Source organism: Lonchura striata, chromosome 18, assembly GCF_046129695.1.
Source record: "Lonchura striata isolate bLonStr1 chromosome 18, bLonStr1.mat, whole genome shotgun sequence".
In the NCBI taxonomy this organism is placed as follows: domain Eukaryota; kingdom Metazoa; phylum Chordata; class Aves; order Passeriformes; family Estrildidae; genus Lonchura; species Lonchura striata.
The window spans coordinates 7,608,604-7,629,077 of NC_134620.1; the positions used below are offsets into that span (position 1 = coordinate 7,608,604).

The window sequence follows — 20,474 nt, forward strand, 5'->3', positions numbered from 1 at the left end:
CTTTGTGAATGTGTCCTATGGAAGATATTTATCTTAATGGTAGCCCCATTTTTAAATTATCAGGAATATTTTTCCTGTTTTCAGTTAGCAAAATTACTTGTGTTCTTTGGTATTGGAAGTATTTTTAATCAAAAGAATTCTTGTGGGAACATTTGCTAGAAAATCCTTTGTCTGCAGTTTTCCATCTTCCCTCTTCTTGCAGCATCTTCACTTATGCCTTTCTTATGTAAAAGCATGGGCAGGAATAATCAGACTTGCTAGAGGGGAAACGTATCAGTGGGAAGTAAATACTGTTAATTTATTAATATTTCTCCTCCTGTGATACCTGCATATTGGTCACTGAGAAGCTGTTCATGTTGTTTAAACAGGAATAGTGTCTGTTGGTATTATATGAAATTCTGTAGGTACCCCAGAGCTGTGTGTCTGTGGTTTCTGTTAAGGGTGTGGAGACTACTGACCACATGTATGGTTCACTTTTAAGTCTATAACCTTAGCTCTCATTTTAAATGTTTGTTTCCTTTCTGATTTGCTGCAGTAGTTACATGATCGTTTGAACTAAATTGTAAATCTGACATAAGTAAACTAAGGGGCATTTATACCAAGGTTTTGTTTATTCTTTTGCCTTTTGTTATCTGAGAATTCACAGGAATTATTTGTTGTAACAGATTTCCAAACATTGTTTCCTAGTTTCCTTCCACTCATGATATGCATTGGCCCTATGCTGTCATGTTGTAGCATCCGTTCTTTAGGGGCTGAACACAAATGTATCAATGCTGCTCTTGCAAGTGAGAGGACTCTGCTGAGCAAGATCAAAGTCACTCTCTGCCCTTGTTGCTTGCAGTCCCCAACAGCAAAGGGAATGTAGATGTTGATATGAGATCAATTTAAGTCTTTTGTGTGATTCTTTTACAGTCTTCTTTATTAAGAGCAGAGGGGTTTTTTTGTCTATTCAGTAGGTCCAGTAAGGGGACCATGAGCTGGTTTTTTTTTGTAGTGCAATGTGGAGGAACAGCTCTTATATCCTGTTCTTTACTCAGAGATGAATTTTTGAAGAGACTGGTGTGGTTACAACTTGAGCATAATAGAGCTTGATTCCCTTTTTTTAATTTTCAAACAATATGCCTCATTTTTTTTACAGACCTTGTGCCTGAAAGGTTTTCTACTGAATTATTCTAAACTAGCTTCAGAAATTTGCCATTCCTTGCCTAATGGAAAAGACTGAGACTTCACCAGTAGGTCTCAAAAACACCACATGAGGATGGAAAAGGAAAATCTTTTACACTCTTAACACTAGAGCAGAGTAGGTTTCCTTGGGCTTTTGTGTTACCTTATCTTTGTGTCATATGCAGCATCTGATTTATTTTGTGCTATGGACATATTTTTATCAGTTAAAGTTAAGGAAATTCAATTCTCAATTCTGTATTTAAGTCTTAAAATATAATGTTGGCTATTAGCAAAAATCTGCATTTGAACAATCACCATAATATGTGTGCAGCAGTATCTCCCCCTGTGATTACTGAATGGTTTCTATTTTGGGAATGTTTCATGGCTCAGCTTGGAGTGCTCTTGGGAAAGCTCAAGTAGGAGAGCTTACAAAAAGCTAGTTTTATTCTGATGGTAGATCTGCAGTGAGAAAGTTCAAAAGACCAGGTGTCTTACATATTTACAAGTTGATCTTTGAAGCTTTTCTTTTTTCTTGTATCATGAAATCAATGCAGCACACATTTGGGGAACTTTCTTCTTCTTTTTCCTCCTTCCTGCAACATTATGCCATCTTTTTGATCAGAAGCTTTTTGTTTTAAGTACTGAGCAGAAAGATGCAGATGGGTTTATAATAATCCTCACAGACTTAACTGTATTTTATGCTGTTTTTCATGCTGTTCCTGTGCAAATTTCCTTTTGTCAGAGGGCATCTCTGCAGCAGTCACAGGAACCTGAATTAGCCTCCCCTGAACCCTGTGCTGCAGCAGCAAGAGGATAAGTACATAAGCCAGCGAGTTTTTAAAAAGCTCTGGTACTGCTGGCTGTGCTGCAATCTTTTTTACTCTTTAGTTAATCTTCCTAAATCTGTACCTAAGTGCAGGCAAGAAAAAGTGATATAGGCACCTGCAGTTAGTTTTTCTTGTTCTGTGATGTTTCTTTCCATTTGTCGGATTATTTTAAACAAAACAGAACAACAGCTCAACACCACATGCATATATTCTAGCATTTGTCTCAGGTTCTTTTGTATTGAACCTGGTGGAGTAACAAGAATCACAATAGTTAATGTGGTTTACTGGATGAAAATAGAGTATAATTGTTTAAACAGAGTGCTTTATCAGTTTCCCCCTTGAAAATAAACAAAAGCACTTCTCTACATAAATAAAAAAGGAGAAATTGCTATACAATCCTCAGATTTCTACATGATCTCTGGTTTGAGGTGTACTCATAGGTTATATAGCGTGCATGGAAATAGCAGCCCATTTCCTTCCCACTTTGTAAAATGGGGCTCTTGTTGTTCTGTATGTGGAGCTTCCCCACCTGCATTTGGAAGGAAGTACCCAGTCATTTGTGAAGCAAATTAGAGGTATTTGCATATATACTTTGAAAATCCATATTAGTGTTCTTTCTTCTGTCTTAGGAACATTTGTTCTGATTAATTTTTTTTTTTTTTTAGGAAAAACAACTAGCAACAAAGCATTATGTATAAGTGGCCTTTTATTAAATGGAAACCAACTTTTAAGTGTTACAAGAAAATGCCTTAAGAAAACAGTTTTTTCCAGGAAAAGTAATTGTTTAGATGAAAAAAATATTAGTGCTTAATATGTTTAGTCTGGCATTCCAAATTTTATAAACATCTTTTTATTTCTCTTTTGAAATAGCTTTTTAAGTCTTGTTTTCATGTTTTGCTGTTACTACTGCTAAAAATTTCCAGAGTTCTCTGATAGTCACAGGATGAATGTTCCTACATGATCTTATGCTTTGAGCACCTGTATCAGAACAAAGCTGCTACACTCAGATGTAGCTCTGTGCTCACCTAAAGGACATGCTTTCCTTATTATGAGTTAAATGTTGATTCATAGGTCTGCAAGCATAGCTGGCTTCAAAAGATTTGGATTCTGTTGCTTAATTTGCCTTATAAGTATTACAAATCTTTCATGAAAGTTAGATGTACTGAACTGAAGGATATGAGATGGAGAAAACCAAAGTATTCAGTTATGTGAATTTCTGTGAAGAGGAAAATAGGATCTGTATTCTGCATGGGAAAAAAAAAAAGTTTTAAGGTTCCTGGATTTTTGGGCTTCTCGTGAAATTGCTGTGACCACTGGGGTGTCTTTCTCTTCCAGCTGCGCCGCATGCAGGAGATGATTGCCCAGATGCAAGCCCAGATGAGGATGAAGCCTGGTGATGACTAAGGTGTTTAGCATCTGGATGCATCAGGTATTGCTTTTCTGACTTGTTTTCACCTCTTACAGAAGATTTTGGCAATGATTATTGTTAATTTTGCACTTTGGTCGTGCATTTACTGTATGTAATAGGAAAAAGTGATGTCATGATTAGACTAGAAAAGATATATTCCAGTGTTATCTTCCAGCTGTTTTTAAGACCTGTAAATCCTTCTCTTCAGTGCCTTACTTTTGGATCATCAGGCTTTGCTTCTGTTAGCACAAGCTGGTCAGAAAATTAATTTGATACGTAAACAGAAGATAGAGTGTTTTGAGGTATGTAGGTTGCTGAGATTTTAACAGTTTTCTCAAAGAGCCAGACAGAATTTTGTTCAGTTGTATTGAATACATACTCCCTTTATATGTATGATGTATTAGGGGAGATCAGAGTGAGTGAAGAAAAAAATTCCTGTAGCACATATTCTTTCTTCTGGTAGAATTTTTCTTTTAAATGCAAGAACAAAAAATGGAAGGATATGAGAAGTCTTATTGCTTAATACTTCAGTTTAATACTCTAGTTGTGATTGCTGGTCTTGTGGAATGTAAAGCTTGAATAAAATGGATTATATTATCCCTTATGACCTTGTGTCAGCTGCCAACATTCCAAGCCTAAAATAAGGAGATTTTTTGTTGCCTTTATTTGAACCTTTAGTCTTCCTGTTTACATAAAAAGAAGAAAAAAATAAAGAAATAAACTTCTTCACTGGATTCTCGCTTAAGCAGAAGTTGATGGTTTTACTGGTATGGGCACTGTTATCTTTGAGTGAAATACTTAAGGGGAAATAAGTAATTCAGTCCCAGGTTTCTTACTGTCACAGTTTCAACTGTTGCAGATGGAGGAGTCTTCACATCATGTCTTCCAATTTCCATACTAAGATATATTTTCCCAGAGTTGGAAATCTAAACATTGAGGAGAATTTTGTGGCTGACCACACGGTGTTTGTGAAAGCAGTGTCTGACAGAAAGCTCTCATTCCCTGGACAGGAGCTGGTCATTTTGCAGCCTGTTCAATATTGTTAAATACTATAGTCTGAATTGAAGGTTCCAAGTTTTCACTGTAATTTTGTTGTCATGTGGCCAAATTCTTACCACTTGTAGAAATGGTTATTTGGTGTAGGAACGCTTTTTTAGTGTAAATTACTGTTACTATTTTTTGCTAAGGAGCTCAGTTCTTTGTAGGAGTTAGAACTCACATGGCACTTTCAAACTGATACTCAATAAGAAAAACACACCATAAGTCTACCCTTGTCCACAGTTGTTGTTGGCAGGGCAGAGGATGGCAAGGGGTACAATTAAATTGAGATTTCTTTCCTCAGTTCCTAGGTGCTGCCTTTGCTGTTAAATCAGTATCTGAGGGTTGATGGGATGTAGTATTCCCACTAATGGTTAGCCAGAAATGGCCCCAGAAATGGCCCTGTGTTTCACAGCTTCTGGCAATACTGGATATGGTCATTTTAAAAAGGAACTGGTGCATGGTTTGTCCCTGGCTGAATTTGCAGCCATGGCTACGTAAGTAAACAGAGTTCTGAGCATGCTCATGTCTGTCCAAGGGAAATGTTCTTTTGTAGATACCTCACCCTGCTAATCTGGAGTGCAGCTTGGACCACTCTGTATGTTAAGCAGGAGACTTTGCAGATTTAACCGAGTGTTCCCATGGTCTTGTTGTGATTTGAACTAAACCTTGAGATGAAGTTAATTGGGCTGAAATACTTGAGTGTGGATGATTTTGAGAAGGATTTCAATGAGATCATCATACGTGGAGGTCCTGCTGTTACTTTGAAATTTGCTAAGCTACATATCTGCAGCTGCTGTGAAAATCATGTTTAACAGATTGCTTTCAGGAAAGATTTTGAAGTTCCAGTTTTGTTACCCTTAAGAGAGAGAGTGAAAGATAGATTGATTTTTTTATTGTTACCCCATATGCAGTCAGAACTGCAGATGCAGTCCTCCTAAACCAGGATGTTGCTATATGATCCTGGCAGCATGTGGAAAGGAATCCTCATCCAGAGCTTAGCCTTAGGGAAGTTTCTCTCATGCATGTTAACTGATTTTGCAACTTAGGAGGAGTGATGAGTTCAGCCTCCACCATTCCCATCAGATTTATTTGCCATATTTTATTGAAATCACTATTTCTAGAGAAACCAGGAAACTTGTAATTAACACCGTGGTTAACAGAGCCAAACTACCAACACATTTAAATGTAGTTGATATTAATATTTTTGTTCTACTGCAGTTTATCTTGAACATCTCTTAGGTTCTAGTTTTACAAGAAATTTAAAGGATCACTGAAAGCACAGTCTCTCCTCCCATTGCTCTTTTGTACCTTTACTTTGTGCTGAGAAAAATATGTGACTTTATAAACAGAGAGTTTATGTAAAAATTAATGTTTTCCCTTTTATTTTGGATACATATTTAATTTTTGTGTTTTCTTCAAAAGTATCTTAAAATATTTTCCCCTTCATAAAGCACAGTTTTCAGGTATTTTGGGAAAAGTGGGGTGTGGTATGGTATGAAGACCTTCATAGTTAAGAGCTGGAGAATAAACAGTAGGGTAATGAAATGTGTTAATATCCAAATATGTGAAATACCCACTTCTGATTTCAGTTGTATTTTGGAGTGGGGAGGAGATTGCTGAATTCTTTGAGGTTTTCTGGGAGGAGCATTGCATAATGATTAAAAAGTGCTAAACTCAAATTCTTGCAAAAAGGCTGACAAGTCTGTGTTACCAGAAAGTACTACACAGATGAGATGACTGGAAGATCTGGTTTGCCTTATCCCCTTTGAATAGGGTCATCTTTAAAGGTTTTATGGAAAGAGCAAAGAGAGTGTTCACTTCAAGAAGTTTCCTTTACTTTCAAGGCTGGAGTAAGAGAAGACTAAGGAGAGTGACAAAGGCAAAAAATTAGATGCAGGAAATACATTCAAAGTTTCCAAAGATGGCAGACAGATTTCATGCTGTGGAGAAGTAGAATCCTGAAAGGGAATGAAGATGAATGCTGGTGAAGACTGGGTTAGAGGTAGGAAAGGAAGATGATTTTGGCACACTGGTCATTCCTGTTTGCAACTGCAGTTTCTGACAAAAGCCTGTGAGAACAGATTGTGGTGATTAAGATCTTTTGAGTGCAGCCCTGACAAAGGTGTGTTGACCTACACTTTTGTCTCTTTCGTCTAAACATTTAATGGCTTCTGTGTGCAACTAGTGCAGGTGGAGCAGGCAATGAGAGCACAGCTAGACACCAGAATATTCTTAGAATAAGCAGTAACATTTTTTTTACCCTGACTTTTGATATACTCCCCTTGCTAATCTTTCTCGGCTTTGTTTTTTCTTGTAGAACACAAGACACTGCTATAAAGTGTAGGAATATATTGGTTCTTATATTTGACAGTTCACATGAAGGATTGAAGAGAAAGATGGGAGGAATAAGATAGCAAAACCTAAAACATGTTCAGTTTTATTTGGGTACTCAAATATGAAATGCTTTTGAAATAAGCCTGCAGTAACTCCAATAGCATATTTACTAGTTTCTGAATTTGATGAGCAATTATTATGAAAAGCTGGAATAATTATACCAAGTGAAATGGTTATTGGTGGATGTTTCTTCCTTTTCCTTCTGTGCTTCTCAAAATGTATCTCTCTGCAATCTGTTTTCCTCTTGTTATTCTTACAAATCTGATTTGTCTGTCTTCACTCAGTTTCAAGATCATACTGGGACAAATCAGTAACAGAAGCCAGGCTGTGGAATGCTAATACAGCCATCTGGAAATGTAGTTATAGTTAGGGAAATATGTTCAGACAAAAAAGAAACCGAAGCATCTTGCGCTTAAAATATCTGTAGGATGTTGAAAATTCTTTTAGTATAGCTTGTGATTTCCACAAGTATTTTAAAGCCTCCTGAGCACATTAACTGGTTCTTGATAAGAACAGTGCTAAAGACACCAAACAGTTCCTTTCTTCTACCAATGAATTGACATCATTTAACAGAACAACACAAAGCACTGTCATAGCAACCAGCCTTCTAAAATGATGCTGCTGAATGCTGAATTGATCTGATGACAAATGTCATTTGAGGATGTAGAGATGATGTTGTAGTTTTTTGGCAGCTGAAATTGAGAACCTAGGGAATGTGAAGGTTGGGCAAATTTGTAGTATTTGTAACAACTGCCTGGCACTGCCAATGGATGTTTCTCTGGCTAGAAACTAGACCAGGAAAGTGCTGTCAGTGTCCAGCTCTCCTCAGTTCTTTTGACTGTGGAGTTGTTCAGCAAGCCCTGCATTAATGGGCTGGCACAACTTTTTCCACCTTTACAGAACAGACTTCTGTTGGAAATTTTATGGTAACATGGGGAACCTGAAAATGTATCAGGGCCGCTTTTTCCTAAAGAAACAGAGGAACATTTGTAATAGTTTTGAAGCTTGGATCCTGGTATGTAGATGTGACTCGGTGGTTATCACCCCTATTGACATATTTAACTGATGAGCATTGGTAATCAGTTTAAAGGCCAATTTTGTAACTTACTGTGAACTTGGCTGATGATGTTTGCTGTGGGGAAGTCTGAGGTCTTGCTACAGAGTAGCAAAGGAAAGGAAACAAATTTGAAGCAGTGAAGTCGACAGAGGGTGACTGAAACACCAGAAAACCAAAATGTTTGGGGTGTGGTGATGAACCGAGTCAAAACCTACAGCAGAGTACTGGTGTCATCCAGTACTCCTCTGCCTTTTGGAAAGATGCCATTTCTCAAAGTTCTTGCTGATGATGGGACACTCGAAGGGCTGTAGTTATCATAAAATGGGTGCTATTTGAAGAAAAACAATTGAATTGAGTGAGAAACTGTAGCTGCTTATCAAGCAAATTTCTCTCATTTGGAGTTCAGAAGGGAACACAGGGGTGCCAAGTCACTCTGAATTGTAGTGGTCTTCTGGGAAGAGCTGAGGGGGAGACAAACCCATTTACTTTACAAAGTGTTCAAAATCTTCATAAATACAGGATTCTGAGCTATGTGACCACTGGATCAGGTGCAGGTGTATGTAGTACTTGCTAGTTATGCTGCTTACTGAGAGAGTTTTGTTTTAATGGCACACTGGAGAAATACCCTCTTTATTCAATGATGGTATGAACTCATGTTGCAGATGGAGGCATTTGTTAACTCTGTGTTGGTGAAATGAACATGGGGGGCTGTAAGGTCTAGTAAAGCTAGAGGTCAAACTTGTCAAGAATAGTATTAACCTAATTGTATCATAAAATATTGCCTTACAAGATGAGGAAGAAAGAGCAGTAAAATGAGTCCACGTTAAAAGTACACAAGCATACTTTGCCCCAAGTGTGTTCTGCAGCTTATAAAATGTGGGTATCATGTAGCTAATGCTGCTAACATCAATGCACAGCTGTGCTCAGAACCCAAGCCTTCATGTTTATTGGAAATTCCAGTCTTTTTGTGAGTCTGAAACATGAATTACAGTTTTTTTCTTGAGATATCTTCTGTAACAGATTAGAGTTGGGCAGGCAGTGGCAGAAACTTGGTTTAGTTTCTCTTTCCAACTCAAAGTAGCAGTGTAGCACAACAGGCTGAGTTTGAATTTGAGTATTGAATTTGCTTAGCAATTTATGGACTATGGCTTTAAAGCCTTATTGCTTGCTTGCTTGTTTTAGTTGTTATTAAAAGTGATGGGCTCCTTAAAATGAGAAGGATTTGTGTATTGAACAGAACTCCAGTGAGAAGGGCAAAGAGCAAAGCATGTTGCTCTTTATCCCCACTGCAGTCTGGATGAGTGTTACAGTGTATTTTACAAATAAGTTGGCACAATAGTGTTTTATAGAATAATTCTATTTTCTCCAGAAAAGAGCATTTAGATTAAACTGATTTTTTCTGTAAGGAATGAGTTTTTTTTGGGACTGGAGAATTTGAGGTGTATCCCCCGAGTTCCAAATCTGACACAACTTCTTAAGAAGGATTCAACTTTCAGGGAAAGCTGGGATTCTGCTTTCTTTGTAGCAGCCTTTTTGATTGGCAATAACTATAGAAATAGTCAAAACTGGTAGTTATTTTTGAAATTACAGACCAGTATCCCCCTTTTTTTTTTCCAGTCACAGGAACACTGCTGTATGAATGCTTGAAAAAAATGTCTGCTTTCCTGCTTTACCTTAGCAATCAACGTTGGTGCATGATGTCAAGTTTGCTGTTTACTGCTAGCCCTGTTTCGCTGAGTGGTTTGTTTCCCTCAGCAAGCAATAATGTTTCATAGAACAGGCCAAGGTCGATGTGTTGTGTGCAGGACTGTTGAGAGGAGCTGTAACACTCTCCTTGTGTTCTTGCAGCCTATGGGTGCCTAAGAAACTATGTAGCTAAAAATAAGTTCTCATTTAGAAGCTCTTATTGGACATTTGGAATAAATATTTAGGACCAAACTGCTCAGCTGATCTAATTGTAATGCAGGTGCCTGTGCTGCAGGAACTGAAACTCCCCATTCCCTAGATTATGCTGCTTTGCTCAGAGGGGCTCCAACAGCCCCAGTGCTCTGACAGTGCCGAGAGTTTGTCCTTTCTAATGCTCTGTTTTCCACTTTTGTTCCAGCAGCATACGGTTCTCTAAGTGGATGGGTGCTCTCTTTTCTTTGCCCGAGTGGTAACGTTCAAATGCAAAAGCTGGATGCCACAGACCAGGACCTGCGTTAAAACAAACACAAAGTCTGAAGATCGTGTTGTAAAATTGCTTGTTTTATATAATCAATGTTATTCAACTTACCATGTATCTTTTTTGATTCCTTTCGTAACACTGTCTTCATACTTACCAATGTGGTTTTATTATCCTTCTTTTATTATCCTCCTTTTTATTCAGAAACTGCCAAGAGTACACTGTTTGGACTAGTCATTGTGGTGGATTTAAGGAATTAATCATTTATCTGCTAGGTTGTTCTGAACAGTTTCGTGGTTAATACTAAGACTTTGTGGCCTGTTTATGGTAAACGTATGTGTGTTTGCACAGTATTATAACTTTCACCTGCCATTCTAGGTTATTGTGTATCATATCAGTTCTTCAGAACTTCCTCTGTGCTTTTGTTGCTTTGGAAGCTTCATCTCTGGTGATTTGCATTTGTATGATGTATGAGAAAATGTACGAAATGCTAATGATTCACCAGTGATTGGAAAAAGCTGACTTTCCTAAATTGCCGTGCCTTAACACACCATAAACACTCCACACACCAACAACTTGTGTGGATGCCTCTGGAGGTTTGGCTTCAGGTCTCAAGAATTGATGGCAAAAATTTGTCACAGGCATTTCTATCTGTCAGCTGAGCGATGGCATGTACTGATTTTTTATATATACCATAGCACTACTTTTCATTGAAGTTTTGTAATAAATTGTATGAATGTGGAAAATGTTGATTTTCTTTTTGGGGTGGTTTTTCTTGTTTTATTTTGCCTTTTCAAGCTAATGTATGAAATGCTGTAATGGTGTTGTGGACAGTGCATTTTCAAAGGAATTGTGATGTTTACCCTGGGGTATGAAGGTGTTTTCTAAAATTTGTATACCTGCAAACTGTGTTGATTTCATTTCAAAACAATTTTAAAAGAGTTTTACCTGTAAGTTAGGTGGCAAAACTTCTCATCTATTTTTTTCCAAAGTTCATTAAGCACCTACTGGTGTCTTTAAATGAGTGAATATCTTGGAAAATCTGATCACACACCTTACTTTATAAGTTCAAGAATGTTGTTATTTCCTTTGTCATTGCTGAGTTACAGCTCTCTTCTGCATGCCTTTGTAGTCTTGTGTGTTTTATATATGCACAAGTGTAAATTACTTTCCAAATATGGGATTGAGACACTTTGTCTTTTGTACTAAATTGGGGTGTCTTTCATGTAATGATTACCCCTAATTTTGCTGTCTAGCAATGACTGTTTAATCAGGATAGGATTCACAAATGATTGGCATTACTCAGATGCATATTTGGCTTGCTTGGAGTTGAACTGCATAAAATGGACATTGTATTGTTACTTCAGTGGCTGCTATAATGAAGTTGAAAGAAGAAATGGAGTGTCAGATTTGCATTCACGCAAATTTTCTACCATTTTTATGAAGATTTGAATTTAACCATGTCTGTCCAGAGGGCCAAGGTGAGAGATTTAATGGCAAACTTTTTCTCATAATTTGTTTGCTGTTTTTTGCGCATTTCTTGTTGTTTTTCTTCCAGGATTTTGCATCATGTTTTGTAACCCTTTTAATTATGTGCTGTCCGTTTGTTCTGGTGAAAGTCAGTACAGCCACACCCCTCCTGAGAAACCCAGACTTCAGTTGGAGACCTTAGTTACAAACTAGATTAGCTCTCTGGGCAAAGGTAGCATGAAAGCTTTGCCTTTCAAAGCCAGCTAGGACAATGGGGAAGCAGACTATCAAAAGCATCTAGAGGAGTTTTTTTCTCTCTTTAAAGCAAGGCACCTAAAGTCACCGTCACAGTTCTTGTATAGGAAGTCTCAGTGAAAAGATTTTTACTTGGTGATACTGAGTATTGATTGATAGTCTGTACTTTCTTTGGGTTTGTGGATTCCAGATGGAGCATTTTGGCTCAAAATTTGAGATCTATTTTAATAATTGTCCAAGAAGGGGTTGTAGAGCTGCTGATTCCATATGTGTGTACTTTCCTTTCAATGTAGTTTTATTTTTTTTTTGCTTTCTACCACTTCTTTGATGTTGACCGATGTTAGTTTTCAGTTACATTTGAACTTGGTTTTGTTAAAATACTTAACAGCTGACTGGGAGAATAGACTTGTTAAGCCAAGTCTTTGTACTGTGGAGCTCTCTGGACAGAGGACACTGGCTAGAGGCTGCTTTCTGACTTTGCATTTCAACTCCTCTAGGTGTTGGCAGTACCAGGGACTTGGAAGACAAGTCCCTTTCTCTGAATTTCATCCTGGCCTTCTCCAGACTGACGTTTTCCAGCAATGGGGCAAAGTGTCCACATATAACTTTTTAAATGACTGTTCAGCAGGATCAAAGAGTATTTGACTGCAGTCCTTTCAGCCTTCATTAGTTTTAAAACACTGTGGCAGACTATAAAACAACTCATGAAAGGCTGATTGGCTCGTTGGTGCCTTTAATTGTGGTGCAGAGTCTCTGATGGTCTGGGGCTTTCTAGCATTTAAAAACAAGGAAATTTGCTGACAATTACCTGATGCATTTTTTTCTGATGCTTTGAATCAATGGCTGAAAGTGAGCTCAGGGTGAGCTAATGTGGTTTTAAAATGTATGTGCCTCGGATTGCCAGGCCTTGGGAGTGTCTCCTTGTTCTGAGGGATGTTTTGAATGAGAAGCTGGAAGAAAGGCCAAGATAAATGCTGTGATGACTGCAAGGATTTGAAAAGTTGATATTGTGGCATCAGTGTCATGTTTGTTCCCAGGCAGGGCAGTGCCCTTCAGTTATGCAGCCATCACCCTGCCAAACTTATCCTGTCGTGTATTCAGAAGACTTTCAGGTCTGATAATTTGCCTCTCCTTGAAATGGGGAAGACATGACCCCTCCCTGCAGCCGTGAAGTCAGGGGAGGGATCTGGGTGTCCTTAGTCTTCACATCCCATTCTCCTTTCTTCTCTGTTGTTTTCTATGAGTTATTCTCATGTCCTGTGCAAGTGCTGCTTTTCATTTAAGTTCTCTCTTGCCTCGTCTTAAAGAGTTACGCTGACAGCTTTTACCTAAAATAACTTCCCATATAACCTCTAAATTTTTTTAATGGAAACAGAGCACACATTCCTAATTCACACAGCATGGTTGCAGTATGATTCAGGACTTCCCACTGTATTTTGAGACGCTAAATCTGGAAACACATTTCCTATTTATTCCATTTGTGTTTGGGGTTTGTATTTTTTTCTATACCGTATTCCTCCTTCTCGCTGCTGTCTTTCTGTTCGAGAGCAGGGAGTGCTGCCTTTTATAGTGTTTAAACCTTCAGGGAGGTGTAGCCTGCCCGGCTGCGGGGGGTTATTCCCGCACATCAGCCCGGCCCGGAGCTGTGCTCGCCAGCCGCCGGCACGGCGCGGGGCCGGCGGGGCGGCATCGCTCCGGTGCTGCGGCCGGCGGGTCCCGCCGCCCTGCCCGGCTCCGGCAGCCCCCGGCCCGGCTGTCACCCGGCGGGGGCGGGCCCGGGGCGGGCTCGGCTCCCGGGATTGGCGGCCCCGGGCGGCCCCTCGGCGGCGGCGCGGGGCGGCCCCGCCGCTCGCACTGCCTCAGTCCCCCACCCAGCGCCGCACACTCGGGCACGGCTGTCGCTGCAGGGAGGCACCATGAGCACGGGCATGCGGTACAAGAGCAAGCTGGTCAACCCAGGTGAGGCGGCGGGGACGCGCGGCCGCTCCGCCCCGCGGCCCGGCGCGTCCCTCTCGCCTCACTCTCTCTCCTTTTCTCTCCCCGCCGCCGGTCCCCCCCGCGGGCATCCCGCCCTGGCCGCGCCGCCCCGCAGAGGAGAAGCAGGTAGGTGGGCTCCCGCCGGGCACGGCTCTCCGCGGGGATGCGCCAGCTACCTGCGCACAGCGGCGGCTTGGCTGCCTTCATCCGGGAAATAGGCGCTTTGCCTGCCGCATCCCGCCGGCTTTTGGCTTGGGTTTCTTTTTTGTCGCTGCCTTTGGGTGTGTCGAGCGGGTTCGGATGGAGAAAGGCAGCGCGGGGCTGGCAGAGGCGTTTGGGTATTGGGAGCACGTCTCGCATCCCTCTCCCCTCCGCAGCACAGATGCGCAGACACAGCCCCGGTCCTGCCGCTCCTTGGTGCTGCAGCCGACCGGCACCTCGCAGGCGGCCAGGATTTGGGTGTTAGGAAACATCTGTTTTGCTTTGAAAAGCTAATAGCTATTTGGAGACATGCCTTTGAGTCCTGGAGAGAGAGCAGGGGTGATGCAATCAGATGACATCGACAGGTTTTTTTGTTGTCTATTTGGTATTTGGAGGGATTTAGGATGTTTGAAAAGAAGAGGAATCTTCCTCTGCAGAGCTTGAATGCTTAGGTAAGGAGCTATCAGGGTCTTGTGTGTCCCTTAGTACCCATCATCATGATATAGGGAAGTCTGCTGTAAATGAAAGAGCCTTTCTGTCTCACAGGGGTGGGGATGGGGGTGATGGTTAACACAGCAGAGCACTGCATGGGAAGAATCTCACCCATTCCCAGCCTGGCTTACACTTGCCTTTGAGTGCAGTCTTTCTCTGAGGCTCCAACTCTGTATGAAGCAAACACCTTGCCTGCTAAGACCCTAGTACTGCACAGCCTTTTTGGGCCACAGAAAAGCAAACTGCCTTCGTAGCAGCTTGGATATTCACCTGGCCATGGCAAGAGATGGTGTTTCCCTGTATAATGCAGACTTGGCACTGTGCATTTTGTGAGCTGCTGATCGCAGTGATGAGAAGAAAAAAGTAAATCTAGGGGTAATAGGATAATGGGATCACCAGATGCATTTTTCCCAAGGTACTTGAAATTTTGCTAGTATTTTTTAGTTATTTGTGAATTTTGTAGTTAATTATTGTTTGATTTCTGGATGAAAGCAATCCAGAATGTTTTCTGACACTGTGGAACATCTAGTGTAAGCTGTGAATTGGGAAGAAGCTTTGTGACATGCCCCCTCAAACCATACTGTTCTACAGTTCATGTTTTTAAATTAAGAGGGAAGCGGGTTATTATTAAGGCTTCTTTCTGTGCATTCCCTAGGGGAAGAAGCGAGGTAGAGATCAGAGGAGTCTGTTGTAGATATTATCATAACTCCTGAAGGCTCTTGTCACACTGCATAGGCAAAAGTGGGCTGGAGTCTGTACCCCAAGAGCCCATGTGTGCAGGCCAGTGCAGTCCCTGCTGGGGCAGAGGAGCTCTTTCCTTCAGTGTGGAGGAGGTGTGTGTGTATCTGCGTGTCTTACGCTGAGTGTAGAGTGGGTATTGCATGATGGAGCACAGTTCATTATGGATTTGGGCCAGGCCTGTTACTTGTGGATGGAAAGGGGAAACCAAGCTGTGAACACAAAGCAATCTGTTAAAATTAACCTGAATACTCAAAAGCATAAATTATTTCTCTTTAGTATTTTTTAAGAGCAGGATTTTTCTTCCTGTGCCACTTTTTTCCAATCTTCTTGCATCTGACAGCAGAGAGCAATTGAAAGGATTTACTTAAAGCTATAGTTCTTGTCTGAATTGATTTTAAAAAAAATTATTATAAAAGCTATTTTTTAATGAATATTTGGGAAATGAAGTGAGCTTCTTAGAGGGCAGTACAATAGATTGCATGTAAGTAGGGTTGCCTTTGGTGAAGTCTTAATAATTTTCATGACTTACCGTGTCCATAGAATGGAACAATGTGGTGACAAAGAATGTGTGTTCATCCTCCCTCACAGCATGGTCAGGGCTGATGCATTGTCTGGGTTCAGGGTACTCTGATTTGCAGATTGGGCTCCTAATTACTACCATTCATCAGGAAAAAATAACGGTAGATTCTCCACCTCTCTGATTTCCAAGGAATGACCTCTTAATTACTGAAGTCAGTGGAGGTTTCATCCTGGTTTCTGTGTGCAGAGCATCCAGCATTCCCAGGGGAAGGGTTGTGGTTTAAGAGCTTTGGCTGGTGTGGAGCTCTGTGGCAGGTTGCCTGGTGACACCAAGCTCCTCAGTTCAGCACCTCTTGGAGAGATGGATGGTTTCTTTCCTAGCAATTTATTTTCCACTGGATCACTAAGAGGGATTCTCTTGGTGAAGCTGCGTAGGAAATGAAGCAATGACCAATGTCACATGTGCAGAGGAGTAGGCCCCATGTAGGGAAACACAGCAATTTGTCAAGAATTTGACAGGGCAAGTACAGCAGATGGATGTTCTGCCAAAGCCAGAGGTGTTGCTGTGGGAGGAGTAAAGGTGAAACCTTCTTAAGTACCTGGTTAAGCTGGAGTCTCCTGGCACACTCCTCCAGAACATGCCTCCTAGCTCGTGTTGTTGGCGTGTGTGTGTGTTTGGGGTGTTACTTTGCTGTGCCTCTGAAGCTGGCTCCTGCCCATTCAGGCTCATGTCTCTCATGTTCTTTGAAGTCATTGTTTCTTTTTAAATCAGGAGGATGGGAACTTCTCCTTCCCAAGTTGATCTCTCCCCACCCCATCAACTTGCAAAGTTGTTTGGGTGTGGGAGCAGAGACTATCTGGTGGATCCAGTTCTTTCAGTGGGTTTGAAATTACAGGGCTGTGCCTTTTACATTCAGTTTAGTCTTTTTTTTTTACTTATTTTTAAGTGGTCTGCTTGTCAGTAAAAATATATGGGTGCCTGTATATAGAGAAGATGCTGTGCAAAAAGTAGTTTGATTGGAGGAATGGTTTCAGTGCCAGTCATTGAGAACTGAATTCATTGCCTTTGTGTTTCAGTTTTTGAGAATCTGGGTTTTATATGTTAAAATCTTACGTTCAGACTCCTTTTGTTTTTTCTTATAAAAAATGGAGCAGAGATTTCTGTTGTTCCTGGAACAGCAGATATTGCAAACAGCAGAGATGCCTTCTATCTGAAATAGCAACTGTGCCAACACAGAGCATCATTTTTAAGGTCAGCTTTCAACCCCAGCCTTGCCTACCAGAGAACACTGGTGGAAACCCCCCAGTTCCCTCTTAATGTGTGCTGAGCTGCTTTCTCCTTTGCTCTGCTGTGCTTATGGAGAAATAAACCCAGATGGGCTACAGGTAAGTGTATCTTCTGAAAGACTGCACTCTGCATGGAGCTGAGACACCCAGGGTACTTGTAGATACTGCCCATCACACTGAGGACAACTCAGTGCAGGCAGCTGCTGATGACCAAGAACAGATTAAGAGGAGGGAAAAGTGGTGATTCCTTGTGGTTGCCGTGAGCTGGTTGAATATGACCTAATGTGACCCTCAGTTTTGTGAAACACGTGATGAGAAGTATCATCAGAGTGGTACGTCCTCTTGTACAGCAACTGTACAACAAAGACCATAAGCAGAACTTAATCTTTACAGAATCTCCCCAAAGTCTCTGCTGGAGTAGCTTGGAGGACTTGTACCTTCACTGTTCCTTTGTGGCATTTCCATCTTTCACCTGAATGTTTTTCTTACAGTAACAAATCTTGTAGTCTTGTGGCTAGAGGAACATTCTTGCTTGTGCAGAAAAGTATGGAATCTGGAAGGAGAACAGACTACCACTGACTCTTTAATTTTCTCAGAATTAAACCAATTATTTTATAATTGTGATTCTTTGAGTCATTGGGAGCAGCCATATGGATCTGTGTTCCTGCTCTGTGTCAACTCAGGATGGTTGTGGTGAGGTGGCTTTTTTTTCCCCCCCTTGGAGAAAGAAAATTATGTTTGCAGCTGTCTAATGGGATATTTCACCACAGCTGGATAGTCTCTCACTGTGTCATAGCTTGCCCTGGGTGAGGCTGTTTCTCTTTGACTCCCCACATTAAGGTCTCTTTCCAGCCTCTGTGTTTTCCAACCCTGGTCATGCATCCTGGCTACCAAGATGCGCCTGCCAGGAAGGGAGTAGCAAATTAGTCACAGAATCTGGAGGTAAATACTGGAAACACTCTTAAAGCAGCACATCCCTGCTTGTTTTTCTGATGTTCCAGTGTATCTTGGCCAGACGCAACACAGGAGTGGAAGCTTTTACTTCTCTGTGAAAAGCCTTGTGTGTTTCATTCATTTTTTTTGGCCCATTTCAAAAGACAACGTTGGTCCCTTGCCCTCTGGTCTGGGCAGTGGCTCAGTGCTCAGAACAGTGTCGGGAGCGGGTGGGACTGCAGCAGGACAGGAGGTTCAGCCCTGCCTGTCTTTCTGCTGTGCATCTGCCTAAACAGCCTGGCTGCAGGAGGCCCTGTGTCACAGATGGGCTGTTCTGGGCTGGGAAGGGAAGTTCATCCTGGGCACTTAGACTTTTTTTTTTCATTCTTTATATGCTTGTCTACTTGGAAAAGGGCTGTAAAAAGAGGCCAGTACATGGGCTTTGTGGTGAAACAGAACTGCTGGAGAGCTGGGCACACATTCTGTCTCCAGCTGCTGTCTCTTCTCAATTATTTATGCTCCAAATGGATGAAACAGTTGTGAGTGCAGGGCAGGGGAGAAGTTCAGCCCTCTTGATGCAAGTACCAATCTGCAGTTTATGGAAAGGAGAAGTGCTTCCTGCACAGGATTTTTGTCACTTCAGTTTCCCTGCTCAGCTACTTGTACACAACTGCAAAATTCTGCTATACTTGTGAGAGTTGTACAGGGCAGTTCCAGTGTTCCAGGCACATTAACCAAATATGTAAGTTCAATAGATGTTAGGGCTTGATCCTTGCTGATATTGAGGGAGTAGGAACAACCTTCATTTAACCTCAAGAGATGCTGGTGGCACTTGTTCAGCTGCTGGGTTCCAGACTGCTGGAGCTTTGCAAAAGCTTGCAATTGCAGAGGGGAAAATGTTGCCACCATTTGAACAAGGGACAAACACAGTCCCTGGGTGCTTTTAGTCTCCAAAGTCAAGGAGTCTCTTACAACCACTTATGCTCTCGAGAAATGTTACTGGTTTCACACTGATGCTGTTCTTCATTTGATGGTTCTAGCAGTAAATGTAAGGGGCTTGTGTTATGACCATTCCTTGGAAAAGTTGAGGAATGGCAAGTCGAAAGAGAAACAACTGGTGGAGTTCAGTGTTTTCTAGAACCCATATTGTCCAGTTTCAGTCTAAGGTGCTGCTCATTAAATACCCAGTGAAATGGACATTTTGGAAATCCAGAGGAGATTCCACCTCAGCCAGCTGGTTGGTCACTGTGCCAGGCCAGGCTGGGTGCCTGCTGTGTATCTCAAGAGCTTTGCCAAATTAGGTTTAAATGTTCAGTCCAAGGGGTTTCTCCAGCTGTTTTGGGATACCCCACAGTGGTGGCTCCTATAACCATGCTGCAGTTACTGCTCATATGTGCTGGAACCAAGCCTGGGGAGCTCAGCTTCATCCTTAGTACTTCAGGTACTTCTTGCTGAGATAACTCTTGGCTAAGTTGAGAGGATTCCTCTCCCATTCCCATTTCTCTTCCAGTTCAAGTGGCCTCTGTGTTGTCTTTTTTCTTGGATATCAGAGCATGAACTGGAGGGCACATTCTTTGCTTACCTGTAGAGTTTTCTTTCCTGACCAACACTAAGAGTTTGTCCCCTTCTTGCCCAAGGCAGAGGTTTCCCTATGACAGTGAAACCACACAGTATAATGCTCTACTCATAAAAGAAACATGGGGCACCTCTAACATGTGTGTGACTTCAGATGTTTGTGAAGTGTATGCTAATTGTTTCATGGCATACTGGAATAATTCCCATAAGGGCTGGATTTTGTGTGTGTGCGCGCATGTCTACATTGTGGTTAGCCTTGAAGCGCAGGAAAAAAATGTTTGTCTGCTGTTACACATTCCTTTTCTCCCAGAGATTTGTCCCTGGAGCTGTGAAGAGGTTTGCAGTCATCTTGTTCCCACAGAAGTGTTCAGGAGCTGGATTTGTGTGTGGTGCTGGGATCAGATGCCAGAACATATGCTCCTCATCAGTATGTATATGTGCTGCTGTTCATCCATGACTTGGCTTTCCAGAAACACTGTTCAGCATGAACAGGGGAAGGCAGCACTGCACACAGAGGGAAGATTTGGATATACACTGCTGACCATAGAGGCTGGCTGCAGGAAGTAGAACAAATCTGTTGCTTCTGACTTAAGTAAGAGCTGTTTTTGTTTTAGGACTGAATGGAGTGATATCCTTCATTCCTTTTCTTCTGTATTTCTAGTGCACTAATTGAAATCTGTTATGACCTGCTAACGTTAAGCTGTTCTGAATTCAGCCACCCTTCCTTCAGTCCTCACTCCCTGCCTGCAAGCCTGGTACCCAGCAGCATCACAGCAGCCAAGTGCTGGGGTGGCTGGAAGGGAGAGTGTGCTGAGAAGATGCAGAGTCTGTTTTGCTAACAAGCAAAGCTTGGCTAAGTGTTGGCCAAGAGCTTAAGAGGAAGTGAAACCCTGCACAAGCATCTGTAAGGGTGTAACGCCAAGAGGGGGAGGAGAATTGTTTAGTTTCTGGCTTGAGTACAACTGTCCA

The 20,474-nt window shown here is 41.5% G+C and overlaps 2 protein-coding genes across 4 annotated transcripts in view; both read left to right on the forward strand.

Annotated features, from left to right (window-relative positions):
• The window catches only part of LOC110478099 (septin-2), a 35,081-nt gene extending 24,280 nt beyond the window's left edge, over nt 1–10,801 (forward strand). Inside the window, exons 12-13 of one of the 2 annotated variants that reach the window (XM_021544542.2) lie at nt 3,327–3,420; nt 9,996–10,801. In XM_021544542.2, the coding sequence (XP_021400217.1) occupies nt 3,327–3,395 (69 nt within the window). In that variant the 3' untranslated portion in view covers nt 3,396–3,420; nt 9,996–10,801. The remainder of the gene's footprint in view (nt 1–3,326; nt 3,421–9,995) is intronic. The other variant, XM_021544541.2, reaches the window with a different exon arrangement.
• A 2,792-nt stretch (nt 10,802–13,593) lies between these two features.
• Nucleotides 13,594–20,474, forward strand: part of SEPTIN5 (septin 5) — a 42,604-nt gene continuing 35,723 nt past the window's right edge. The window contains exons 1-2 of one of the 2 annotated variants that reach the window (XM_021544537.3): nt 13,594–13,739; nt 13,873–13,883. In XM_021544537.3, the coding sequence (XP_021400212.1) occupies nt 13,697–13,739; nt 13,873–13,883 (54 nt within the window). In that variant the 5' untranslated portion in view covers nt 13,594–13,696. The remainder of the gene's footprint in view (nt 13,740–13,872; nt 13,884–20,474) is intronic. The other variant, XM_021544538.3, reaches the window with a different exon arrangement.